The 27,676-nt window shown below is 44.3% G+C and overlaps 1 protein-coding gene across 2 annotated transcripts; it reads right to left on the reverse strand.

The window, feature by feature from the left end:
* Nucleotides 1-35: 35 nt before the first annotated feature.
* Nucleotides 36-27,325, reverse strand: Srsf4 (serine and arginine rich splicing factor 4). Of its 2 annotated transcripts, none has more exons than XM_021658301.2 (6): nucleotides 27,079-27,325; nucleotides 9,013-9,155; nucleotides 7,988-8,100; nucleotides 3,708-3,922; nucleotides 1,641-1,730; nucleotides 36-1,467 (listed from the first exon to the last, which is right to left on the reverse strand). In XM_021658301.2, the coding sequence occupies exons 1-6, from the start codon at nucleotides 27,183-27,185 to the stop codon at nucleotides 672-674; spliced, it is 1,464 nt and encodes a 487-aa protein (XP_021513976.1). In that variant the 5' UTR covers nucleotides 27,186-27,325; the 3' UTR covers nucleotides 36-671. The 2 variants fall into 2 exon arrangements, with proteins under 2 accessions (XP_021513976.1, XP_060235422.1); XM_060379439.1 differs by lacking the exon at nucleotides 27,079-27,325 and adding an exon at nucleotides 13,265-13,369.
* Between the last annotated feature and the right edge of the window lie 351 nt (nucleotides 27,326-27,676).

A 27,676-nucleotide genomic window follows, 5' to 3' on the forward strand; every position in this document is an offset into this window, starting at 1 on the left:
CCAGGAAATGCAGCTTAGACTCAAGCACGGCAAAATTTTGTCAAGCAAAAATAGTCTTTATTCAAATTTAATGGAAACAGGGGTCACTATACTTTGCAAGACGGGGAAAAATAAAATTAAAAAAAATTCTTTTCTTTTTTTTAATATAAAACAATATAATCACAATACCAGAATATGGAGCTCTACAGTTTACTTCCTATGGGCTATGCAGGTATCAATTTCTCTTGACTGTGCTATTCACAACGTTGTTAAGTCCAGAAATAGGAAACCAAAGTGGTGGGAGACTGAAGACTTGCACTTTCACTACGTGGCACACAAAGGGCATCGATTCAAGGGCAAAACGGTTGAACTCACCACACCTACCTATGCCATCATTCCAGCCTGAGAAGCCGTCCGGTGCCGAGCTCCCTTTAGCCGTGGCCAGGCCTGAAAGCCAAGGTGTCTGGATGTCCTACTGTGAGTAAAGGGAGGTTTGAGGAACTGCTTTTCAGTGGAGCGGGAAGGCCTGGCGCCGGAAGGCGGTACCGAGGAAGCACTGAGATTGAACAATTGGAGACACACCATTAGGGGAGTTAAATGTACAGCAGTGACGGGTGTTCTACTTCACTCTTGTGCTACGGCTACCAACATGTACAAAAGACTTCTCGGCAGTTCCAGTGTGGCATAGCCAGTTAGGACCTTGAGTGGGACCTGGATCTAGACCGGGAGGGCGACCTGGAAGCAGACCTGGATGGAGACTTGGACCGAGAGCGTGTTTTTGAAGCCGACTTTGACCTGGAGCGCGACTCTGCCGGGAGACTAGGTTTGGATTTGGAAGTGGATCTTGACCTGGCCCGAGGCTCTGGATTGGGGCCGACACTCTCATTTTCAGCCCGGCTTTCCCTCTGGCCAGACTCTGCCTTGGCATGTTCGCGCTCCTTTGATACTGAGCGGGACGGTGACCGGGAATGGTCGGTGTCCTCCTTCTTTTTCTTGCTGCTGCTGCTGACCTTGCTGTCGCGCTTGCTGCTATGTTTCCGGCTGCGTTCACTCTTGCTGCGGCTCCGGCTTCGACTTTCTTCCCTGCTTCTCTTCCTGCCCTTCCGCTTGTCCTTGCTTTTGCTGCGGCTCCGGCTCCGACTGCCCCCTTTGCTCCGGCTTCGGCTCCGGCTCTTGAGCAGGTTCTTCTCCTGACTGTGACTTCTGCTCACGCTCCTTCGCTTCTCCCCCTCTGCTCTCCTCTCCTGGCTCCTGCTCCGACTTTTACTGTCACGACGGCTGGGGCTGCGGCTCTTGCCTTTGCCAGCGCTGTCGTTATTCTGGAGCTTGTCTTCTGCGTGGTCTTTACTCTTACTTCGGCTCTTGTCCAGGCTACGGCTGCGGCTCTTGTTGTCTTTGCTGGGGCTCCGGCTTTTCTCCTTTTTGCTGCGGCTGCGACTCTGGCTCTGACTGCGGCTGCGGCTCTTGCTGCGGGAGTGGGAACCTGACCTAAAAGACACAGGTGCTGGGTGAGTGACAGGTTGACTGGACACTCTGCAAGTGAGGAAATAAAGAGGCACAGGGTATGTGGGACACAATATGCGTGGAAGAAGGGTAAGGACAGCTTTTTGGACCCTCAACTCCAGCATCGGGAGGATGAGTCTGGGAGGCCGCAGGCTCACCTGGATCGGGAGCGGCTCTTTGAATGGCTGCTTTTGCTGCTGCCACTTCGGCTTCTGCTCTTCCGGGAATGTCTGCTTCGAGAGCGAGACCTATGGAGAGAGAGAGAAACATCTAACTTTTTTGAGACAAGGTCTCATTAACCATGCTTGGCCCAGAACTTGCTAGGTAGACCAGGCTAGCCTGAACTCACAGAAATCCTCCTGTTTCTTTCTACCTCTTGAGTCCTGGGATTAAAGGTGTGTACAACCACACATTGGTTAGAAAAAAAAAATGCACACAAGGAGCTAGAGATTTGCTCAGTGGTTAATATCACTTGTTCTTGCAGGGGACCTAGGTCAAATTCCCAGCAACAACATGGTAGCTCACGGCTGTGTGTAACTCCAGCCCCAGGGAATCTGATGCCAAGGCCTCTTCTAGCCTTGGCAGGTACCAGGTATACACATAATACAGATATACATCCAGAAAAAACACTCCCACACACAAAATTTTAATTATGTAAAAGAGACTGTCTGGAGTCAACAAAGACATTCCTTTCATCAAAAAACATCTGTTCAAGTTGGGCATAGTGGTGCATGCTTGTAACCCCAGCACTAGAATCACTGACAACCTTCTGCTACATGACCGAGCTGGATCCTGGCTAGGAAACAATCCAGCATAAAGACAACCATGGAGCAATCAGCTAAATATGAATATGGCTTGGATATTTGGTGAAGACACAATTATGTTTTATTTTGGGGACATTTAGGTCAGTGCTATGACTTACTATGTCTTTTCTCGTACAACGTAAACATATAGCATGTGAGCTGGGCACGGTGGCGCACACCTGTGATCCCAGCACTTGGGAGGCAGAGGCAAGTGGATTGCTGTTAGTTCGAGGCCAGCCTGGTCTACAAATCGAGTCTAGGACAGCCAAGGCTACACACAGATAAACGTTGTCTCAGAAAACAAACGAACAAACAAACCCCCCTAAAACTTATAGTATGTAATACATACAAAGGAAAGAAACAAGGCAGAATAGTCCAGCAAACACATCCACAAACGGGTCTTTCAACTTTTAGATTTGAAAGTGACCACAAGGAAAGGTATGAGGAAGCAGTAAAGTGCTTTCACATGAAAAGCAAACAGAAAAGCCAGGAGACTGAAGACTCAGGGCTTCTGAGGATAGCTGTAGGAATCCACCTGAGTACTAAGACCCCCACCCCCCCATCCCAAGACCCCGAAGGATCACCACTGTTCCTTCTGGACACTCCTCAGCACAGTTAACGCTCACACAGATGCTACTTACGCTGTGACAGGAGTTAGGTACAGAGCACTAGTAATGCTAGAGCCTTGCTGAAATATGCCACCTGATGTTGTAAGCCTAGCCTTGAGTTCACAGGAAATAAGCAGGTACCACACACCATGCAATTTGTATATCTAAACTGTGAAAAAACTCAACACAAATGTGTGTCAAGTTGCAGTGTCTCTACCAACACTCATTCTCACCTCAGGTCTTTATGAAAGGTCTTTCTGCTAGAAAGACATAGCCCTGTTTCTCCAGCACCTCTAGCTTTATGAATTCTGCCGCTGTGGGGGTCCTTACTGGTGGTCTCTACTCCTCCTGCCTTTTCTTTTTTTCTGGTTTTTTGAGACAGGGTTTCTCTGTATAGCCCTGGCTGTTCTAGAACTCAGAGATCCACCTGCCTCTGCCCCCCGAGCACCGGGACTAAAGGCGTGTGCCACCACCACCCAGCTTCTACTCAGGGTTAGTGTTAAGCTGCTCATCAGGAAGAGTAAGTACAGGTGCCCTTGGCCACACCTGCTTCCAGCCCAGTTTATGACTCAGCTCTCCAGAAGAAAGGTGAGAGGCCACTGAGTCCTGTCTTGGAAAAAGGACTTTACTTCTATTTGTATTTGTGATCGAAGAGATCAAGGGTTTCACAAATAAACTGTTCGGTTCAAAGTTTTGAGTTACTGAAGCACATGGAATCATGCCATGAGAAGCTAACACAAGAGAACAGGAGTGGGCTGTGCACGCTGACAGGTGAATCACTGTAGCGTGCCCTGACTCACTATGTCAAGAGTACCTTGAGTGACTGCGGCTTCTGGAGTAAGACCGGCGCCGTCTAGAACCTGGCTTGTCTTCAACTAATCTGATTTTTCTGCCGTTGACTTCGGTTCCATCCAACTTCTCCAAAGCTCTTTTCATATCAGAGTAAGACACAAATTCAATCACCCCTTCATTTTTTCGTCCCTTGTGAGCATCTGCATACGTCACTTCTCCGGCCTGACGCATGTAATCCTAAAGAAAAAAATACAAGTTGAAGAACAGAAGGCAAGTAGCTCTGGTGCAAGTGGCAAAAACAATCCATGTCCCTTTCACAGCCACAGACCTCTGTCCCCATTCTCTCTCAGGAGTCAGTACGGTCTGGTCAAAGAGCAGAACCAGACTTGATGGGGAACAAAGGGAAGTTTGCTAAGCGATAAGAATGAATCTGGATAAAAGATATAAGGCCTGGGCTACTTCCCAGCATTAATACGTAAGATACACTTTTTATTTTTCAACACAAGAGTTTCCCTGTGTAGCCTTGGCTGTCCTAGAACTTGCTCTGTAGACCAGGCTGGCTTCAAAATCACAGATCTCCACCTGCCTCTGCCTCTGTGAGTGCTGGGATTAAAGGTGTGTGTCACCAACATCTGGCCATGGCTAATATTTTTTTACACCTAGGTCCCTTTAGACTTTTTTTTTTTAAGACTTATTTATTATTTATATAGCATTCTGCCTACATTCTGTGACTGGAGGCAAGAAGAGCACCAGATCTCATTATAGATGGTTGTGAGCCACCACGTAGTTCCTCGGAATTGAACTCAGGATCTTTAAGAAGAACAGCCAATGCTCTTAACCTCTGAGCCATCTCTCCAGGACCCCCGTTAGACTTTTAAAACAAAAATTTGTTAATAATTCTAACATGGCCTGGTGATGCAGGCCTGTGATTCTAGCTACTCAGGAGAGTCAGGTCCAAGGCCTGCATAAACTAAAGAGTTCAAGGCCAGCTTAAGAGTTAACTTCAAGAAAAAGAAAAGAACATTTAAGAACAGTGATGTAGGCCTTTAATCCCAGCACTCAGAAGGCAGAGGCAAGGGATGTCTAATGAGCTCAAGGCCAGCCTGGTCTACACAGTGAGACCCTGTCTAGACATTCTTCGTGCCCTGCACAAAAAGGGAAAGAGGGCTGGGCATATAGTTCTGAGGTCTATTGCTCAACATGTGCAAGGTTCAATTTCTAGTGAAAAAGAAACTTATTTTAAATAAGATTACATTAAAACTCCCATTTTGTAGCTGAGGAACCAAGACAGAGGTAAGGGACTTGCTAAAGTCACACAACTGGTAGGGAGTATGCGGCAGAGAAACCCAATCTTCAGTATCCATTATCCTCATTTCCCTAAGAGTGAAACTGCCCAGGCACAGAAGCAAAGCCAACTAAGGACTTTGCTAACATGACCAAAGAAAACACCAATACCTTCGAAACTCCACGTAGCCACATGCCAGAAGAGCTGGTTTCCCTTTTCTTTTCTGTGTGTTGAGTGTTTTGCCCTCATCTATGCTGGGGTACCATATGCATGTGGTGCCAGCAGAGGCCAGAGGGGAGCACTGGATGCCAGGGAACCGAGTCACAGGTGGCTGTGAGCAGCCACGTGGATGCTAGAACTGAACCTGTCCTGAGAGTAGCCAGTGCTCTGAACTCCAGCCCTATATTTTCATCTTTAAGCATGTGTACACGTGTGTTCTGTCAGTGGGAATGCACATGTGTTTATAGCTGCCCATGGAAGCTGTTCAGTCCCTAGAACGGAAGTAAGCCTCCAGGCTGGAGTGCTGGGAACTGAATTTAGATTTTCTGGAAGAAGAACAAGCATTTTTAACTGCTAAATTATCCTCCAGCCCCCCCCCCCCCCCAGTATAGGTTTATAATTGCTAAGATATCTCTCTAGTCCCATCTCTCCAGCCTTTTATGCCAGGCTGTTAACAACTCATGGAAATCTGTCTGCCTCAGCCTCTGACTCCCAAGTTCTGGGATTTAAGGTAGCACATACCATAAGCTTTTCTGTACCTCACTTTTGTTAATCTCAACGTTGTTGGGAGCAAATCTGAAACAGATCCTTTAGGATAAAATGGCCAGGCAGTGTCTTTAATCCCAGCACCGAGGAGGCAGAGGCAGAAGGATCTCTGAGTTCAAGGCTAGCCTGGTCTACAGAGTGAGTTCCAAGACAGCTAAATCTACAGATAAACACTTGTTTTTGAAAAACAAACAAATAAAAAAGAAAACATGAATGTAAAGAATTTGTCTTTAACTACTTTTCTCAACTCATTCATTTTGGTTTAAAAAGAAACAGAACAGACTGAAGAGGTGGCTCAGAGGTTAAGAGCACTGGCTGCTCTTCCAGAGGTCCTGAGTTCAATTCCCAGCACCTACATGGTGACTCACAACCATCTATAATGAGATCTTGTGCCCTCTTCTGGCATGCAGGTGTACACGCAGGCAGAACAATGTATAGATAATAAATACATTTTAAAAATAAAAATAAACAGAACGTGTCCTTCATTTGTTCAAAGACCATAGGCTCAAGGCACTACTCAGCAAGTTTTCTTCCCTATCAAGATTACCAATACTGTTTTCAAGAGCAAACTAAAGCATCCTGGATGGCCACAGCAGCACTAGAGAGAATATATCTTCTTCATTCTTGTGGTGCTGAGTTTCAGTCCAGAGCCTTATGTTTGTTAGCCTGATAAGTGCCCATGCCCACCACCAAGCTACAGCCCAACCCAACCCTGGGTCTTTTATTATTATTATTTAATGTGCATTGGTGTTTTGCCTGCATGCATGTTTGTACGAGTATGTCAGTTCCCTGCAACTGGAGTTACAGACAGCAATGAGCTGCCACCTGGGTGTTGGGAACTGAAGCTGGATCCTTTGGAAAGCTCTTCACCTGTCCTCCCCATCCGCACATATTCCAGGTCTTAGACTTTTGACACAAAAACTCTTTCAGAATAAAATTTTCTTTCCTTCCTTTCTTTTCTGAGCAAGGTCTCACTATGTAGTCATGGCTGGCCTGAAACTCATTATGTAGCTCAGGCTAGCCTCCAACTTAGAGCTCTGCTTGCCTCTGCCTCCTCCCAAGTGTTGGGATTAAAGATGTACACCACTAACCCATAATAAAAATGTTTTGAAAGATGGGACACTCCCAACCCCTTTCTGGTGTAATACAAGTTTTTTTAAAAACTCAGTTATGTTATGTAAATATGTTTTTGTTTTAATTCCAAGCGTGGGATTTGAGTTGGGCTTTAGTGTGCCCACAGCTGATAACTGTCACATGTGGGGTGTGGTCACTGCCAGCTGGTAAGGGCCGGCCTTGTGCAGCACAAAGAGGGGCATGGTCTAGGGCTCTGAGGATAGAAACTTGAGAGACCAGAGAGAAAAAGTGTGGCAAGTGGCAGTTTGAAGCAGACAGACAGAGAGAAATGCTCTGGGTACAGAGGATTGGAGGAGACTGATGGCTGCATTTTCTGTTGATGGAGATTGGTGTAGCCCTAAAAGAACTCATTGACCATAAACAGCCAGGAGAAGTAAAAGGGTCTGCGGCCCCTCTCCTTAATAACCTTTTCTCTCCTATGTAGGGCTGAGAGACTGGAAGGGAGGCAGAGGCCCAAACACCTCAAATAAAACAGTTTAAAATTGAGCTACATTTTTGAGATAAGGTTTCACCTCTGAAACTTACCATGTAGCCCTAGCTGGCCTCAAATTAATGATCTTCCCATCTCGACTGTAGTGATGTGCATCTATCTATGCACATCACTACTACCTGACTGAGAAACAAATCTTAGCCAGGCTCAGTGGTGCAGCACGCTGGGAGGCAGAGGCAGGCAGATCTCTTTGAGTTCAAGGCCAGCCTGGTCTACAAAGTGAGCCCAGGATAGCCAAGGCTACACAGAGAAACCCTGTCTTGAGACAATGAGGGGGGAGGAACAAATCTTACAAAAGAACACAGGCTAGACAGACTCACTGTGTGGATGGACACTGGAAGCTCAAAGTCTGTAACGCTCCAGCTCAGGTTTACAGAAATATGGCGAAGTGGAAAATTCCATCTAATACAAACAATTTCTGGGAGCAGCTGGTCTCCACATATGTAAAGCATGAGTGAAGTTTTGATGTCTCCTGCACTCCCTGTAGGAACTTTATCCGGAGAACTGGCTAATGCTCTGTTAGTTTTCAAGTATGTAATTCCTTACATGGTGAATGCCTCATAAATATACCTGTTTCCTACTCTCACCCATGCCCAGCCTTAGCTGAGAAAGTTAAGAAGGCTCAAACCTTTAGGTCTTGCCAGCTGCACCGACTTGACAAATTCTCCACAATAAGCCTGTATTCTGTGCGAGTAGGAGGACCATATTTATCTCGACCACTTCTTCGATAACCATATCCACCTTTAGGTCCAAACAGACAAGATTATATAGTGTTAGAAGTAATGACACAGCACTCTTACAATATGTAACCTAACCCCTCCTCTCCAAACAGCAGCATATGTATTTTCACTATAGCCTCACCTTTAATTCTAAAGTTTAAACAAGAAAATTCAGTAAGTTATAGGAGAACACATTCACCAATTAATATTTATATTTTAAATTAGCATGTGTAAATTAAGGAATGACAATTTTAACAATTTAGGAAAAGCAAAATTATTAAATCAGTCACTATTATTCCCCATGGTGATTTAAATTTGTGAATATTTTATATGAAAAAAAAAATGGGAGGGCTGGAGAGATGGCTCAGTGGTTAAGAGCACTGTCTGCTCTTCCAAAGGTCATGAGTTCAATTCCCAGCAACCACATGGTGGCTCACAACCATCTATAATATGATTCCCTCTTCTGGCAGGTGTATACATAAAATAAATAAATCTTAAAAAAAAAAAGACTTTATTAAAAAAAAATGTAGGCACCTTTTCAGTTAACCTCATCTGTATGTAAGAGATCCTCACCACCCAGGTCTAATGAAGTATGGTCACTGTGGTCACTGCATGGCTTCCTATTTTTGGTCATCCATGAAAAGGTAACCAAGGTCAGCAAATGGAACAGTCATCTTAGCCTCAAAAGACTTTTAATTAAAATTGAGGTCTCTGTTAAATATATGTCTAATTGCATTACAGAGGAAAACAAAAACATCATTAATCATTATAAACCATTAAATTCATGCCATCGAGAATTAAAATTTATTTGCACTTCCGTATTTTAAACGATATCTCATAGAAATAGACTAAATATCATTACCTTTAAATAAAACATAAAAATTAGCATTTTTAACAAAGGCATATTACTGATATATATCCTTCAAATGCTTACTGCGTCCAGAGCCGTAACTGCCATCCCGACGTGGGCCTCGGGCATGCTCAACAATGACTCGCTCACCACAGAGGTCTTTGCCATTCAGTTCATAAACAGCATCATCTGCATCACGCAGATCATCAAACTCCACAAAACCATACCTACAAGAGAGCAAACAAAACCTGGTTGGCACCACTGGCATCCAGCTTCACTAACGTGTCAGAAATCAACGAGGTTCATGCTTAGCACAGGCTGGGGGTTGCAAACTAAGGGCCAACTTTCTCTTTTCTGTAGCCCAAACCACCTTGTTTTGTGCCAACAGGCAACTGCAGGAGTCGGATGGCTGTGTAATGTTTAGCAGGGAGCAGCAGCAAATTCTTCCAAGGGCTGCTTGGTTTAAGGAATCAAAACTCTCAACTTCACGGGACTCGATCTGTGCCGTTTCAAAGACTACATGAACTCACCCACCCTCTTGCAGCTTTACAAGTGGTGTCCTAGGTGCAGCTGGGCCTCCACTGATGTACTGTTTTATTAACTGGTAAATCATGTTCAAAGTAAAGCAGCTAAGTCACAATATCTTAAGTCTCTTTTGTCAAAAGATTTTTTCCCCCAAAGTTCCTATTTTCCTACCTAAACAAATTAGTCACAAATGAATTAACTATTCTAGAAATTACTAGCAAAACAACATCTGGAGCTATTTACTTCCCTGTGGGATTCCAAGTTCATTCCTATGATGTCTGAATAGGCTGGCGTGATCTACACACAACTGTACAAGCTTCTTTGTATTGTATTACTAGGTATTTCAGAGCAGAGATATAGTGGTTCGATGCATGTGGGGGAAACCCTTTCCACCCCCAAATCCTTTTAATGCCTGCTACAGACTAGTTTCTTAAGCAAAGTGAAGAATCTGTAAAATACTTATAAGCAAGGTTAAACTCCCCTGAATGAACGTTTGGTCTATGAAAGGCCTGCTTTGTGAGCACTGTCTGTATTTTAAGACCATAATCATCCTTCGGAACCTGCCACACCACAAAGGAGTTGCAAGCCAATTCTTTAGACTCTTACAAGCCTGTGCACACAGGCAAATGGTGTTCCTCTGTGCTTAAACATACTGACACTGGACACTGGCCATAACACTTGCCAGGGACAACAGCAGCAAAAAATCCTCACAAGTATTTTTTTTGCAGGGATGGTAGTTAGGCAGAGGTTCACACTGCCTGGCACCCTGGCTGGCTTTGAACTTCCCACTCAACCCAGTTCAGCTTCTTGAATTTGTAATGTACTAGGTCAACATGTCAAGTGAGATTTCAGAATTGCCAAAATTCAGCTTTACTAAAGAGTTCTTTCCAAACAAATCTCTCAAGGTGATGGTGGCTGAGGACAGCTCATTTTTTAAACCACTTAAAAAAATTTTTTTTGTAGGTGTACATCATGTCTCCTGTGTGCAACTCGGAGCACAACTTGTGGGAGTTGGTTCTCTTCTTCTGCCATGTGGGTCCCAAGGTTGAGGTCAGGTGGTCAGCCTTGGCAGAAAGTGCCTATTCCCACGGAGCTATCTTGGTGGCCCTCCTTTTGTTTTAGTTATTATTTTTATGCTGAAATGTCTGAGTGGCATTCAGTCTTTAAGATGCACCGACTTTCCATTAAAAACAAAACAAAAAGTAACAAAAACCACAACAAAATAAAAGAGACACACCTAGTTACTTAACAGGAAGTGTTTTCAGAATACCTGCCCATGTAGCTCTATGGAGTCTTTTAAACAGGCTTCCACAGGGTGGAATTAGGAGCAGCTTAAGGATGATCTTGAGCAAGCATGCTGTTCCATTTGTCAAGGCAAATAAAGTAAAGCCTTCCTAACCACCCACTATGTTTAAATCTGCCTCAGTCACTAAAAACCTGAATGGATACTACACTGCTGCTGCCTTTTCCCTTCCTAGGTAAAATAAGTCACCAGGGAGGCGATCATTTAACAGAGATTATTACTGTTATTTTGCTTTGTTTTTTGAGACAAGGTCTCACTATATAGCCCTGGTTGGCCTTGGACTCATAGAGATCCACCTGCCTCCAGTGCTGGGATTAAAGGCATGAGCCACCAGACTTGGCAAGGTAGTTTTTTTAAAGCAGATTAAAAAGACAAAACAAAACAATCCCAACATTACTTTACTTTGGCTTTGTTTAGATCTATTTAGAGAGATCATAAAATACCAAAAAGAACAAAGTGTGGTTGGTTCTTTCTGTAACTGTGCAGACCAGTCCTGGACCTGCTCTGCTCACAGCATCGCTGCCCTTGGTACCAGGTGAGAAATAGACACCAAGCACAAGAAGGATGGGCAAGAGAACACTTGCCACGGGCCTGAGGAGATGCCTTTCTCTCTGAGTGGTACCCACTGGCTCAGTAGCAATGATGAGAAATGACTTAGTGTGAGGTCACAACAGTACCAACTCCTAAAGACAAATACATTACAAGAAAAAAAAATTCCCCATACAGTTAAGGTTTATAACCACAAATCACAAAATCAAGACTCTAAACTTTGCAGGGCAACTGAGGCAGGAAGCCCAGCTGCGGTGGGTTCAGTAAGGCGTCAGCTTAGACTACATATGATGCAGCTCTCCCGTGACCTCTCAGAGAAAGCCATGACAGCCTGTTCAGGAGAAGCACAGTCAAGAAGACCAGTAGTCTCTACAGCTGAGGCTGAAGCAAGATGAAACAATTTTGTGATGCCAGAAGACAATGGCTCCTGTAATCTTTCCTAATATTTCCTTCTAAAAACTCCCCAGGGGGTCATTTAGTAGCCATTATTTGACTAAGTTAAAGAGCTGACTTAAGGTCCAATTTATTTCACAGGAAAACGTCAGTGACTCCTCTGTGAAATGCTTAAAAATCCATCTAGAGCATGTTAACGGCAAAGTTCGGATTAAAGATCAAACCAGGCACTGGATTATCACTTTTCTCTGCCCTTGGCATGCTGAATAGAATTGAAACCACAATAATACCACAGAAAAAAGCAGAAATGCTGCGGAATTCCTGTTCTGAGATGGATCAGACACTGGGCTAGGTGTTTCTACTAAAACGCTCTCTACCCAGCTTTGCTTTCTGCAAGCAGGCCCAGAGAACTAGCTCTGAATAGGCAGCAGCCTGCGTAACAGTGATAAAAATGTCATCTAGTATTATTCATTAAACAGGCTCTTATTTTAAACAGTGTGACTTTATTTAATATTTATAGCACTCAAGAGCCAAGCACCAGTAACTGTTTCACAAATGAGAAACTGAGGCACAAAAATTAAAGAACTCTCATCAGGGCTGTAGTGCAGAGCCCTGACTCACATCTTCTTAGATGGTGAGTAAGCCCTAGGCTGGCTGCCAACTGCATATTTAATGTGTTTTTTTTTTTTTTCTGGTGCTTAATTGTCACGTAAGAGGGCATACTATTACAACTAAAGTTTGTCCCAACCTAAAAAAGTATGATAAATGTTAAAATCTGCACTCCTTTGGCATAAGGATAAATAATTTAAAACTTTCAAAATTGGGCAGGTGTAGACCAAGAGAGTATAGCATCAGAGGTCAGGGATAAATTTAAAGTTTTACTGTCTAGGATATCTGTGGGCCCCAAATTAGTTTTAAACATCTTAGCAGTTCCTCAGCTGAATTTTCTCATCTTCAAAAAGCAAATCTTTCTTGGTATCAGTGATTCTTAAAAACCAACCTGCACCCCTCTTCTTTAATAAATGGTTTTGTTTTGGTGTTGGTCACCCCCCCAACACACACACACATACATACACACACACTTTCTCTGTGTAGTCCCAGCTCCCACTCTGTAAATCAGGCTGGCCTTGAACTCAAGAGATCCCCCTGCTCTGCTTTCCAAGTGCTGGGATAAAAGATTATGCTACCACTGGATGGCTAATGTATTTTTAAATTTAAATATTAACTTGAACACTATCCCCTTTGTACTTTACAGCAAATGACACGAAACTGACCTATTCTCAAAAAACAAACCAACAACAAAGCTCTTTGGAAATTTTCTGTCCAGGTAGGGTGGATCTGAAACATGCATGTGACTTTATCACATGACATGGCACCTGGTGAGACCTGTAAGCCTCACAAAACACAGCTTGGACACACACATTTCTCTGATTTTACCTATATACCTGCTGCTGCTGTATTAAGAGAATTGTTAGGAGATTCCAGCATGGGAATGATGAGTGTGAGGGAACTGGGGAGGAGGAACTTAAGTGCAGGCCCTATGTAGCAGAGACTAAAAACTCATACCTCTGAGGGAGGCAGTATTCCATGCTTCCCTTCTGCTATGTGTAAGCACTCACTCACAAACAAAAACCCATTTCTTCAATGTTTCTTCTACTGTCTCTTCCCAAAGTGTTTTCCTCTGGTCTTGGTATATCCTGACAAATACAGTCAAAAGAGTGAGTGGGGAAAGGGAGAGCTAGGATCACTTTCTCCTTTAAAAAAGTGAACTTTCTGACTCTGAAACAAATCCAGTGGGTACCTGGACAGCAATAAAGCAAAGCCACATGGCGCCTATGGCGGCTCAGATCTTTGGTTCATTCTTAACCCTGTGCAATGCTCTAGTCTTCCTCATGCACAGTTCATCTTCTGCTCAGGTTATTGGTCAAACTGAAAAAGCACAACCGGAATGACATTTTCAATCCAAAGCCCCTTCAGATGTCCATTTTAGAAATGCTAATTACATTTCTTGCAAAAGAGTTACTCCCCAAGTTCACACTGACCCCAATACTTAGAAATATCAAAGGTCCTGAGCACCACCAGGCCTGCCTTGTCCTTTATGCCTTATCAAAGAGGATGCTGCTTATCTCATCCTCTTCACAATGGCTTAGGGCTGCCTGTCTTCCGAACACCCTCCTTCATCAAGGAGACTAAGAACAGGCCTAGGGAAAAATGATAAGCATGGCTGGCTTGGAGATGAGCTAGCTACTTAATTGGCTAACTGAGCAGGTGAGAGGGTGCTGCCGGGGAGTGGATACAAAGAGCAGGGAAAGCAAGCCTCCATGCGTAACTGTGGACACCCACCAACGCTGCTTACCGAGGAGCATGCCTCGGACGGTCTCTCAATAGGAAAATGTGCCCGTTTCCACAGTGGATCTCTGCTCACCTTTGTCCTAAAACTGTGCCACATGCTTTTCTTTGTATGTGGACATGACAGTCCTCAGCCAACCATCAGCAGGATGTGAGTTTTGCTTTCCCAATGTGGTGAGCCATTCCCACATTCACTCATTTTCCTTGTAAGAACCGAACCTCTCCATGGCTGGTCAGGATTAGGGATGTTGCTGTAGCCAAGGAAAAATTTTCATCTGTTGAAGTAAACCCATAGGGTGGCTTGAACCCTCAATCTAGAGCCAGTAGCACTGTATTTTGAGGGCAGAGCCCTTAAATCTGCCCTGAAAGAAATGGTATTCAGTGAACAGGAATCAAACAGCTTTCAACGCACTCAGTAGATCCTACGCTTCAACCAACTTGGGTCTTAAGAGGTGAAAAGGGCACATGACAGGATAGTAAAGAGTAATTCTTGCTAGCTGCCTCAAGCGCACAGAAACCTGTAACAACTCTCTGCTCGGGTGAGGCCAACTTGTGAGAAGCTTGTGAATGAGAACAGTGTAACTGCCCGATTCCACAGGTCTGCAGCATTCCAGGGCACCAGCAGCCAGGCCCTCACAGCACATTAACGAGTGTCACATTTACTGCTCAGCATCAGTGGTCATGGGTGTGAGCGGACTTCTGCAGTGACTGAGGGAGTTTACAACCCACAGTGGCAAGCTGCTGCTCCAGGAGCAGGTTCCTGAGACCCTTTCCTATTCTGAGACAGGAAGGAGGCTGCTCTTGGCTTTCTGCCCTCCCTTTCTTTAGTCTCAGAGGAGGGAGGGCCATCAAGGCCACCCAGAGAAGGTGGAAGACTTACCCGTGCTCACTCAGTAGCAGAGCTGGGGTGCGACTTCAGGGCTCACCATTACCCAGCCTGGGGCTCTTTCACGTCGGCAAACTGGCAGTCCCGCACACCAAGAGCTCTCTGATTAGAGCTGGTGTGGATTCCTGGTCTGCAGACGGTTGGCCACAGCTCAGTCTGCACTTGATCTTCCCCCACCTTCAAAGAAGAAGACCTACCTCATGATCGCTCTCCTCCAGAGCCCCTCACCTGATTCACTCCCCAACACCTTGCAATCATTTCTGACTACTCTCCTCTGGTTATCTACTGCATCTATTGTCAAGTTCAAGAATTTTCTCTTTGTGCTGGGTCCTTGGGACTGTTTCTGTCTGATCACATTCCAGACTACAGCTATTTTCACTCAGGCGACTTTTCTTTCCACTGTAGTGAGGAAAGCCAGCAGCTAAATTACTCTCTTGCTTAGAAGTCTAAGCCTCCTAACATCTTTATGTCCTTCTAAACACCTTGGCTACACAAGCCAAATCCTTTCAGCTCTCTTGCGGCTGAGAAGCACCTCCTTCAGGAAGCCTCAGCGCCTTGAGTGCCTGATGTTCACCCAGCCATTTCTCTAGCACTTCCGTCAGTTTTATGTCCTACAAGGCTATGCTTTTCTTTTCAAGCCTTGTCTCTTGTTTGTGCTTATCTTGCTACTTAGTTATGAGGGCTTTCATGTAACAAAGGCTAGCATCTGTTGGGTATTTAGCACAGCATTCGGCTCATAGTAAAGAAATATTTTTATTGTCTATAATATTTCCTTTGTTGCCCACAGTAAATGTAAAAAGTGAATGATTACTTTTCACTCAAAATGAGATAACTAAGGCTTGGAGAGGCTAGGTAGCTTTTTCAGTCAGGGAGCTTCTACAGGGAGGAGCTGGAGGTGAACCCAGGCTCCGAACTCTGGAATCCCAGCTTTAAGCCTCAGATCCCCAAGCCTTTGAAAGGCAGATGGCTTCTCCTGTTCTCCCACAGTCCCGAATAGAATCTTTTCTATTTAATAAGCACTGCTGCTTGACTTAACCATAATCTAACCTCAGAAAAGCCAGGTGGTAGCAGTTTTTGATACAGCAGGGTGAAGTCTCCAGAGAAAAAGGACACTGGTCTCAGGGTAGGGTGAAGCACTCTAAGCTGGGGCATGAGACAACCAGGTTACTTTCACTCGTCTTTTGGTTCCCATTAGCCAGTGTCAGCCATCTGGTCCTTCCGAAAACATGTGTGGGTTCAGAACATAACAGACTAGAAGAATAGAGGAAAAATAAGATTATTCTGTGCAATCTCCGTTCTGGAGGTCCCGCATCAACCCCTGTAGTCTATCTTTGCTTCTAAGGCTCAGCAAAAATTTTATCAGTATAAAGATACTTGGACCTAATTGTGGTGATATCAGTGATCACCAATGATAATACTTAAGGATACATTTAATTAGTTCTGTAAATGAATGGTGATTGGGACCAAAATATTTGTATTTATAGATGAATATTAAGAGAAAAAAATGGGACAGAAGTCAAATACTAGGTTTACAGACTTCCGAAGCAATGGATGATACCCAGCTGAGATCTGATTTAGCTGTGATTCAATCCAAGTTATTCCACCCACTACGACTCCTATCTTTCTGTCTTGCTATGTGTCCAGCATTACAGGAAGTATACATTACTTAGTCTTCCCAACTCTGAGGTCTATGGTCATCTCCAAAACAGAGAGTTAAGACTGGGAGCTGCCACCGCTGGGTCTCTGGCCAGATGCAAGATTCTTCAAACTCAGATCCTGACCTAGAGCCCACACCTCATCAGACTCAATGGGAAGGATTCCTTAACAAGAGAACCTGAGAAAACAGGGACTCCAGGGGTACAGGCATAAAAAGACAAATGCCCACATGCTGCCCACAGCTATGAGCACAATAAACGTAGAGACACCAATCCTGTAACTGGAGCATGTAAATACTACTAAGTTGCAAATATTTATTTTTTTACTAAGCCACTAGTGGAAAGAAAAATAACTATAAAATTTCAACAGTTCAAGGGCTCTGATCTCAATGGATTAATCTACCAGTGAGCTTATAATGTGATGGAATTATTAGGAAATAGTGTAAACTTTTGTGGGTGTGCCATAATTGGGAGGACACAGGTCACAGTGTTTTGGGGGAGATTTACAGGCCCTTTCTGGTTTCTCTGCCTGCATTTTGATCATCACAAGGTGAGCGGTCTTCACCACCAGACTCCAGTTGACAAGACAGTCTTCTTAACAAAGGTCCATAGAGAAACCAGCTGAGCATGGACCAAAACCTTTAAAATGGCAAGCCAAAACACACCTTTATTCTATTAAGTTCATTTGCTCAGGTATTCAGTCATAGCAATGAAAAAATGACTAACATGAAGTAAACCAATTGATGAAAACAAAACAAAACAAAAAACCCAAAACCTGATGATAAATATTAAGGTCAAGTCTCCAGGTTTGTTTTGTTTTAGCTGGAAACCGAACCCAGGGCCTTAAGGCTTGCTAGGCAGGTACTCCACCACTGAGTTAAATTTTCAACCTAAGCCCGGGGTCTTAAACCACACTGCAGATACCAGACCATCTCTGAGGGAATATTCACATACGGAGGTTTAAAAAAAAAAAAAAAAGGAACAATCATTATAAAAAAGAAAACTTACTCCAGAATAAGTACTTTTTAAGTATTACTTTGTAATTGTTGAAACTATCTACCAAGTCACTTCCATCTAAACTGTTTATAAAAAACAAACTCAGCACGCTCCTAGTGGTTTGGCTCAGTGGTGCAAGGCCCTGGGACTGTGTAGCCCTGGCTGTCCTGAAACTCTGCAGAACTGGCCTTGACTGCAGAGATTCACCTGCCTCAGCCTCCTGAGCATGCAGATTAAAGGCTAGTCCACACCCAGCCTTGAAACTACATTGTTATGGAGCTGAGTCTGCTAAACTGCTTTACTGGGCTCTTGCCATATTCTTAGTTTAGGAAATGGGACAACTAGAAAACAACACAAACCATTTAGTTTATGAACCAAACTATACTAACTCTAACCTCCCTATCACAACTAAACAGTTCTTTTAAAGTAAAGATTTTGCTTTTTCTTAGGAGAGTTGAGGCGGCTGGGGCCCGCAATTACACCTGTCTCTCTTTCAACCTTCTGACACTCAACCACAAACTAAAGCTCAAACCACAAACTAAAAACAAGTTTACAGAACTCATTATTACCAATTCAGAACACATCTCATGAGACACAAATTAACACACATCACCATGTCCACTATGCCCACTCACCAAAACAAATATCTATTCAGAGAACAGTGACAAGGATACACTCAATGAACAGTGTTACCCAAATCCACACTAAAGCCACACAAAGCTGTTTCACCTCTCTAAACAGCAGAGGAACCAGGACTGTCGGGTGCTAAGGTTCATAAAGCTCGTGCCTCTGGAACCACCTTGGCTGTTTACATGCTGTTCTTAACTGCCCCGAGTGGCAGACTATTCTTTTTCACCTCAGTTTTGTTAAAGATGCCAATGTCATGCTATTTCTTGGAGGTATAGTTCCCCCCACTGGCCATTTCATTATTTTCACAAAAATTTCAAGTTCTATTGCTTCACTGCACCAGATGATACATGTCCACTGGCCGGGCTACTTTCAAAGCTCCCTCAGTCCTCCTCTCTCCTCGAGTCCCTTTTGGCATTAGCTGTCTTCAGCTATCACCTCTAGCCTGGGACTTTCACCTCAGCCCAGAAAAGTTATCCAGGGCCTTGCCTTAAAATGTGGCTATGCAAATCCAGAGCCCACTCTGTCCCTTCACTTGAAGGATATTCTAAGATCAGAGGCTGGAGCATTGGTAAAACACAGAAAACGTCACACATCCTACCCCAGGCAGCCATGACAGCCCAAGGAGGGCTAACCACTCCCCACCCATTCTCTATCCAAGACCAACATTTAAAAAAGTACAACCTGTCCCACTTTAGGTTCGTCAGTTTATTAGAAGACTCTACAAAGACCAGAGGGTAAACAGGCCAGGGAGCCCAGATTCCTCTGCAGACAGGAAAGAGTCAACAGGAGAGAAGCCTGACTGTTACTGCAATGCTATGGCTGGTGTGTGAATAAAATGATCTGCAGTTTCCAGAGCTTCCAAAACTTCACCCTGTGCTCTTGGCTGGTCACATGCCTCAGTTTCCATATTAGCACAAACCAGGGATACCACTGCTTTGATATAGTCGGGTGAAATACAAACTATACAGCTAGTGAGATGGGACAGCAGACAAAGGTGTCTGTCACCAAGCCTGACAACCTGAGCTGAATCCTGGGAAACCACAAGGTAGAAAGAGAACTGACTCCAGCAAGTTTCCTGTGATTTCCACACCATGGCATGCCCCAACCCACAAATGGATTAAAAAACCAAACAAAACATACAAATGCAAGCAGTCGATATTTCCTAGTTTTTAGAGTTAAGTGTTAGCTCACACATTCATAAGTACTGCTCCCAATATTCTCAGCTATGCAGAGCACTCTTCTGAGAATGCAACATACAATTCTCTGTGTAAGTTACCTAGAAGCATACCAAATCTCCAAGAGCCCAAACCTCATGTACTATCCAATCAACATCCTATGTTTGTGGAGCCATCTCAAAGAGAAGAGGAGGAACAAGACACTAAATGAAATGTCTGAACGTTTATTCACAGGAGTATGGAACTCAAGAAGAGAACTTAAGCCAAGGTAATTTATGTAAGAAATATTTAGATATAATTTAAAGTATAGTCTTGCACTGATTTCTTAGAAAAGTTTAAATCTCCTATGTTTTGGGGGAAAAGTAACATAATAAAATCGATTGTATCTGTAATAGTTACACAAATACAAAAACAATGTCAGAACATTACTTCATCCAGGGTCCCGTCTTTTTCTTTTTGTTAAAGACAGGTCTCACATGGTTCCAGCTGTCCTCAAATTCCCTGACCAGCCAAAGATGAGTTTGTTTTATTTCTGATTCTGTTGCTTCCACCTCCCAAGTGCTGGGATTACAAGCGCATGCCACTACACCTGACTAACTTTGTGGTTTGGAGACAAGGTATCCCCCCACCCCCAACCCTTTTCTTTTCTTTCTTTCTGAGAAAGACTGGCCTTCAACTCCTGGGCTCAAGGGATCCCCAGAGTACCAGTAGACAACACCATGTCCAGCTTCAAGCAACAAAGCTGTTAAACAGTGCCATGGCTCAATGCCAGTGGGATGGAAATGATGTGTGTATTCTTGGTCACTGCTGGAGTTCTTGTAACTGGTATGGTTCTTTTTGTTTTTAAGACATGGTCTTATTATGTGGTGCTGTCTGTCCTGAAACCCAGATATCTGCTTGCTTCTACCCACTGGGATTAAAAGTGCATACCACCATACATTAAGAGCTTTGTGTATTCATTTCCTCTGAGACTAATGAATTTTGCTCCATGAAATATGTCAAATATGTCAAATCAAAGACAAAATGCAAAAAAAAAAAAAAAAAAAAAAAAGCTTTCATGCATATGACATCCAATACAGGGTTACTTGTTAACAGCCAGAATTCGGGGACAACCTGGGGGGATGGCCTAGGTAAAGCACAACGCAGCTAGACAAGGAATTTTAGGCAATCAACAATGGAGATTTCAATATAACAAGAGAAAGTACACATGACAAAGCAGAAAAAGTGGCACACAACACATGGAGATGTACCTCAGTTGGTGTTTGCTTAGCATGCATGGAGCTCTAGGTTTGATCCCAGCACTGTATAAAATGGATAAGGTGGAGTACATACAGAATCCCAGCACTTGGGAGAGGTAAGAATATCAGAAAATCAGGGTCATTCTTGGCTACATAGTGGGCTTGAGGCCAGCCCTGGCAACAAGGAACAGGTCCTAGCTGCAATATGTAGTCCAGACTGGCCTTGAACACACAATCACTTTGACTTAGCCCTCTAAATATTAGGATCACCATAACATATCACCAGAAAGCCTCAAAATGCCTGTTACACCTCCTTTCTAGTATTTACATTGTCTGAATTACCTAGTTGTACATATTCTCTAAGTCAGAAGTTGCTTTGTAAAGTTCTTAACTCTGGTAGATGAATGGGGAAAAAAAAACCCACAGTGCTTAAAACAGTGTAATAAAGTTTAGTTGACAATTCAGAAAACAGAGTTCTTAAACAAGAGTTAAAAATATCATTTGGGGGGAGGAGGGTGGGACCGGGAGGGGAGGTGGGAGGGGTTTATGGGGGGATACAAAATGAATAAAGTGTAATTAATAATAATAAAAAATATATATATATATCATTTGGGACTGGAGAAATGGCTCAGCAGTTACTAATACTGGCTGCTTTTCCAGACGACCTAGGTTCAATTCCCACACAACATAATGGCTCACAACCATCTGTAACACCATTTCTAGGAGATCTCACTGTTTCTTTTGGTACCAGACACCCATGTTGCAGACATACATGTAAGGAAAACACCCATAAGCATAAAATTGAACAAAACAAAACTTATCGGTATAGAAATCAAGGGCTACCAAAAAACAAAAAACATGGATTCTTTTTTTTTTTCAATGCAGTTTATTCAGGAACCTTGATGGATTCTTATTTTTACACCCAAATCCTTAAAAAGTGTAAAAAGTTTTACACAAAGAATATTTTCCATTGAGCGTGGTGGTGCACACTTACAATCCCAGCACCCAGGGTGGCAGATCTCTGTGAGTGCAAGACCAACTCCATCTACAAAGTGAGCCCAGGACAGCCAAGTCTTCTTGGAAACAAAACAAAACAAAACAAACAAACAAAAAAAAGCACCAACCAACCAAAAGAATAGTTTCCAGTGCTACATATGCATAAGACAGTGAAAACTAAAAAGTATCTTCTAACCTAGCTTTAATTACATACATTAAACACAATTTATATGTAGCAATTCTGTATAATCATTATAAAGTTAGATTACAGAGGTTGGAGGTGTAGCTCAGTGGTAGAGTGACTTGTCTACCATGCATGGAGCCTGAGGTTGGACCCCTAGCACAACACCATACAAAGCACGTTGCTGGAGTTAGAGAATATTCACAAAGACAGACAAGGCTTTTAGGCAAACAATGTGCCACCTAAACCCAAATTCATTGGAAGTGGAGGGTGGGAGGGAAGAGGGAAAAGACAAGAAACGTATGCCTGTATAGCTGGGCATGGGAGCACATGCCTTTAATCCTGGCTCTCAGACAGCAGAGATATGTGGGCCTGTGGGTACAAGGCCAGCCATGGAGATCCTGTCTCAAAAAAAACAATGAGTGAAAGGAAGAAAGGAATGTATGTGTGAAAGACGCAGATACGACAAAAAGTCAAACCATGTGCCCCAAATGCAGACAGAATCATCTCTGGAGGACCTTTGTCCTCCGTCCTCTATTAAAAAGTTAAACATGTTTAACTGTCAAAATGGGAAATACACTGTATTTAAGAAAAAGTATAATATGAATAAATCTTTTGCTTGCTTGTTTTACTTTTTTGAAACAGGGCGTCCAGGGCACCTCTGCATTCCAGGCTGTCTAGAGATCTGCCTGCCTGCCTGCCTCTGCCTCCCAAATGCTGGGATTAAAGGCATATGCCACCACCACATGACTTAAAAACAAAACAAAACAAAAACAAAAACAAACTTTTGTTAACATCATGTATAAAGCTGTTCAAGTATTCCTTAACAAAGTGATTCTTTTGGTAGGTAAGCATTAAGTCAACACAGAACCAAATTCCTAACCAGACTCAAATGCTTGAGAGATACAAGTTCAAGCAGAACACTACTTTTAAGGCTGGCAGATAGCCTATGAATGTAAGGAGAGGGGTACTGGGGCTTCGTTAAGGGAAAGAGTAGTCTTCTGTCATCATTAAATAGAAACATTTACCTGCCATTTGGCAGTGGCTCAACTCACCAGAAATCTGTAACCTGGAATATTGGCTCAACTAGACCTCTTTCACCCTCCCTCTAAAGAACAAGCTCCTGAGGCAGCTTCAGTCCACGGAGAAATGCCTGTGTAGTTCTGGGGGGTGGCAGAGAAAGTCCTTTCATCAAATAAGGCCTACTAGTAGGGATGAGGAAACACAATAAAGACTTAACTCACTGAAAGTTTTTAAAACTCACACACGCTGGGCTCCATACCAATTTCATTTTAAACAAAACCTATCCAGTAATACCGGAAATTAAAACACACACACACACAAAACCACCCCAACACCAGTAATCCTGGCACTCAGGAGGGAAAGGCAGGCATGGATCTCTGTGAGTTCGAGGCCAGCCTGTTATATAAAGCGAGTCCAAGACAGCCAAGGCTACACAGAGAGACACTGTCTCGAAAAACCAAAACCAAACCAACCAACCAACCAACCAACCACCACCACCAATTTAAAGTTTAATCAAACTCTAGCCATCTACCATTTCACTTCACATCAAATACAGGTGCTGACATTTACAGCTCACTATTACTTTACGACTTTAGTCAGCTAAAAAAAGTAAACCTCAATGATTTGAGAACTTACTCTTCTATTAAGAAGGTAAATGACCTAAGGATGTAGTAAGTTTTACTCAAAAAAATTGAAAGACCTGTGACTGAAATTACAACAAGTTTGTGGCAAGAGAGAATTTTTTGTACATAAAAACAAAAAGTCTACACATTACAACAAGTGATTTATTAATAAAAAGAAAATCTACACACTCCACATGTAATCGAAGTCAACAAAACCTACCATAAAGCTGACAGACTAGAAAAAGGCACTAGTAGTTTTGTCTTCTCAACAAAGTCTCAGAATTCCCCCGGTCCACTCTTGTCCACATTGGCAACAGATGGATTATCAGGCAGGTAGGAATGCAATCAAGAATGGTCAATGTGGCCCCAGGGAGATTTGCATCATCACACTTGTAGTCCCCAGAAGAACCACCTGTTCCCAAGTTCTTTAAAACAGAGGCAGGCAACGTAATGTTGAACAGCTTCTTCCCAAGATCCAAAGAGAAGCCACAAAATCCTTTCCTGGACATTTAATCTTTATTTTCCAAGTATAAAGTATGTTATTCCTTAACTAATTCTCAATTTTACCCATAACCATCTGCCAACACCTAAAACATCTCACCTTAACAAATGTGTACTCTCTAGTAGTTCTTTAAAGCCCCATTAATCCAAAATCTTTTCTAGAGTTTCAATCCAGAAGTGTTCAAAGACTCTTCCTGGTGGAAAATCTACCACCATCCCAGGCTGAAGATGAAAGACAGCCACAGCTATATTTGCCTCTTGCTCTCCTGCTTCCTTTCAGCCTCTATCTCTACCACCTTTCTTCTTCCCTGAGGTCACTTTCCTCCATAATGATTGAACGATGCTAGTTCATACTGTACAGAATTAATGTCTATCACATGTCTTTAAATCTCAGAAATGACTTTCCATTCCTTATTTCAACCCTGATCTACAATGATGGGTTTTATGCATATCACCCATTATTTGGCAACATAAGAATCAGATTCCTAAAAGACTCAGGCAGTTAAAGTTCTGAGCGTTGTCTCTCCTTTTAAGCACTCTCCTGAGTTGTTCTGTGCTTCCCTCAGAGCCTTTAAATTCTAGCCATGATTTAAAATTTAGTATAAAGCTTTTTTCTTTTAACTCTTTTTATATTAAATTTACTTTTCGTGTATGGGCGTTTTGCCTGCATGTATATAATTGCACCACATGCCTGCCTCGTACTCAAGGAGGCCAGAAGGTGTCAAATTCCCAGGGACTGAGTACAGCTGTGAGGTGCCTTGCAGGTGCTAAGATTTGAACCCAGGTCCTCTGGAAAAACAGACAGTGCTCCCAACCATAGAGTCATCTCTTCAGACCCTACTGTAAAACTCTTCTGTTCTTTGCTCCCCTGGCCCTGTCCTCCAGACAGTGTTTTCTGTGTTAACAGAACCCTGGCTGTGTTGGACTCGCTTTGTAGACCAGGCTGACCTTGAACCCAGAGATTCCCATGCCTCCTCCAGAGTGCTAAGGACTAAAGGCATGTGCCGCCTTGAATAGATGGCGTAAAACTCAATAGCTGTTTCTGCTTTGGTGTTAAATTTCTAGTTTGATCCAAGTTAGATTTTTTCTTATAATTTGTCCTTACTGAACCAAATCTTCAGCAATCCCAACATAATGTTTTTTCTGGACACTTCTCTATCTTCATTTCAAGTCCTAGTAAATCCACACTTTGAAACTCATTTAAGAAAAAAAAAAAAAAAACAAAACTATTCTCTTCCAAGACGTGGGTTCAATTCCCAACACCCACATGGCAGTTCACAACTGCCTGTAACTCTAGTTCCAGGGGATCTGACAGTCTCACACAGACATACACGCAGGCAAAACATCAATGCACATAAAATGATAAAAAAAGAAAACAAATTTTAGTAAACTATTCCACATTTCACCGTCTGAGTTTTAAGTGAGAACAAGCATCCCTTGATTCAAAATGCATGCCTTCATAACAGTTTAGTCAGGAACAGAACAGTTCTGTCTCCTCCTTCAATTCATGCAGTACAGCTGTGGGAATCCTGTTGGTGCTTTAGCAATATATCTGATCGAGTTACCTTTTTCAACTCTCACCAACATCCTGAGAAAAGAGACCTCATCAATATACTGCTATCAAACACTGACAGGCTAAGATGCTTCCTAATGACACTAGTGCAGCGGAGGGCAAAAGCTTTGTAATTATTCTGTCCTCTCTATTCCACGTGAATGAGAAAACAGATTCAGAGAAACCAAGTCACTTGCTCAAAGAAACTTAAATTGAGGGCCCAGGATTTGACTCAGACTTATCTGGCTTCCAAAATCCATGTTTTCCACTACAAAAGTTATTCTGTCAACTTACTTGGAGAGTCAGGGGCTGGGGGAAGCGGGAGTTTAATCTCTCACATGTAAGGTAAGTACCACAAAAAACAATCCTCTCTTACATCATCTGATACGTTCTGTAAGAACTATAAGTTCACCGAACAAAATGAGAAACTGTCTAAAACTTTTATGAGAATCCAGTATGCCAACATTTTATCGAAGCAAGGAGATTCTTCTAAGTGGCAATTCGAAGTCCAGACAATTTTGAGAACGTCCCAAAACTGATGGCTCACACACAACTCATACTAAGGTGTATTTCTTCTCAAATGTTAGTTAATAGCGGTCTCATTGGACCAACCACAAAAGACCAAACAAAACAAACAAGCAAGCAACAAAGACAACAAACCCAAGGCTTAGTGCCTCCAATGCCGCCCCGGTGCTTTTCGCCGTTCAAGACCTACCTACAATTCCTCAGCTGCCAAGCAAAAGATGCTCGTATTCTTCTCCAGGCCTAACAACTCATCGGTCTCCCCTGAACCTGGTAGCCTCCGCTAGCCCTGTTTCACCAAAGCAGATTAGGAATACAAGCCCAGACCATACGGGGGAAGCTGTTCAGTAGGCAATTTCGAGATGTGTCTCCACCTGCACCAGCGGTCACCCACTCAACAAATCCTACGACAGCAGTCATTTTCTGGCAAGCTGGAGAGCCGAAACCACAACGTGGAAACTCTATAAAGACTCCCCCAAGACAACGAGCTAGGGCTTTAATTTACTCTCGTAAAGGAGCGGGCAAAGCTTTCAGCGCCGCAAGACAATACTTTCGAAACTATCATCACTACACTACTCAAATTAGACTCTCCCGCCCAAAAGAGTGGGGCACACGGAAAAGCCAGGGCTCCTGTCCCGGGAAACCCGCGCCGGGAATCCTCTGGCGCGTCCGGCCGGGGACCACGGAGAAGGGAGCCGGAAACCTCGTCTGCTCCCAGCAGCCCCGGAGCGGGAAAGGCCCGTCTCTCCCCGGAGACGAAGCAGGGCCTCGCTTCGGAGGCGCAGCGAGGGAAACCCAGGCCTGCCCGGCGCCCGGAGCCCCAGCCCAACCCGGGCCGCCGTCCCCATTATCCCGCCACCACCCCCGCCCGCGCAGGCGCAGTGGGAGCCGGGCCTACCCGCGCCCCCGAGGCGCCGCCGCCATGGCGGAGCGGAGGAGGCCGGCGGCGGCTTAGCGCCCAGCGAGCGCCGCGCTCGCGTCCCCGCGGCCTCCCAGCCACCACCGCCGCCACCCCGTCAGCCCCCCGGCCGGCCCCTCCGCCGCCCTCCTCACCCGTTCTTCAGATCCACCTCCAGGATCTTCCCGTAGCCCTTAAAGAAGCGCTCCACATCGCGCTCCCGGGCCTGGTAGCTCAGGCGGCCGATGTACACCCGCGGCATCCCGGCGGCGGCTCCTGGCCCCGGGTCCCCTCAGGCGGCGGCCGGCGAAGGGAATGCGCGGCGGCGGCGGCGGTAACGGGCGGGCGGCGGGACGGACGCAGCCGAAGCCCGGCGACGTACGCGAGCACGCAGCTCGAGAACGCGCGCCCCCGCGGCGTTCCCTGCCCCCCCCCCCCCCGGGCGGAGAGGGAACGGGAGAGAGCGCGCGCCGGCTTCCCGCCCGGCCAGGGATTGGGGGTGGGCCTTCTCTGGAGGCGCGCCGGCGCGGGGCGGGGCCTGGCCGCGTGAGCGACAGCTGCAGCACGTCTTCTCGCGAGCTCAGCGTGGCGTCGGCATTTCCCCCGGAAGTGTCCGCGCGGGTGCGCGCCGAGCGGCTGTTCCCGCCTTTGTCCTTTGCTCCGGGAGTGTTTGTGCTTTGCAGTGGTTTGCGGTGAATGTTCCGGTTGGAAGTTGGTGGGTCAGTCACCTTGGGCCCGTTTCCTTTTCTCTCG

This window comes from Meriones unguiculatus, chromosome 3 (assembly GCF_030254825.1).
Source record: "Meriones unguiculatus strain TT.TT164.6M chromosome 3, Bangor_MerUng_6.1, whole genome shotgun sequence".
In the NCBI taxonomy this organism is placed as follows: Eukaryota; Metazoa; Chordata; class Mammalia; order Rodentia; family Muridae; genus Meriones; species Meriones unguiculatus.

Bases quoted from the DNA above. Each gene is read 5' to 3' on its own strand.
- Srsf4 (XM_021658301.2), bottom strand. From the start codon at position 27,185: ATGCCGCGGGTGTACATCGGCCGCCTGAGCTACCAGGCCCGGGAGCGC. The intron at 9,156-27,078 runs GTGAGGAGGGCG...GCTCTCTTGTAG, and splicing joins GAGGTGGATCTGAAGAACGG to GTATGGTTTTGTGGAGTTTG. The intron at 1,468-1,640 runs GTGAGCCTGCGG...TGTGTCTTTTAG, and splicing joins AAGAGCCGCTCCCGATCCAG to GTCAGGTTCCCACTCCCGCA.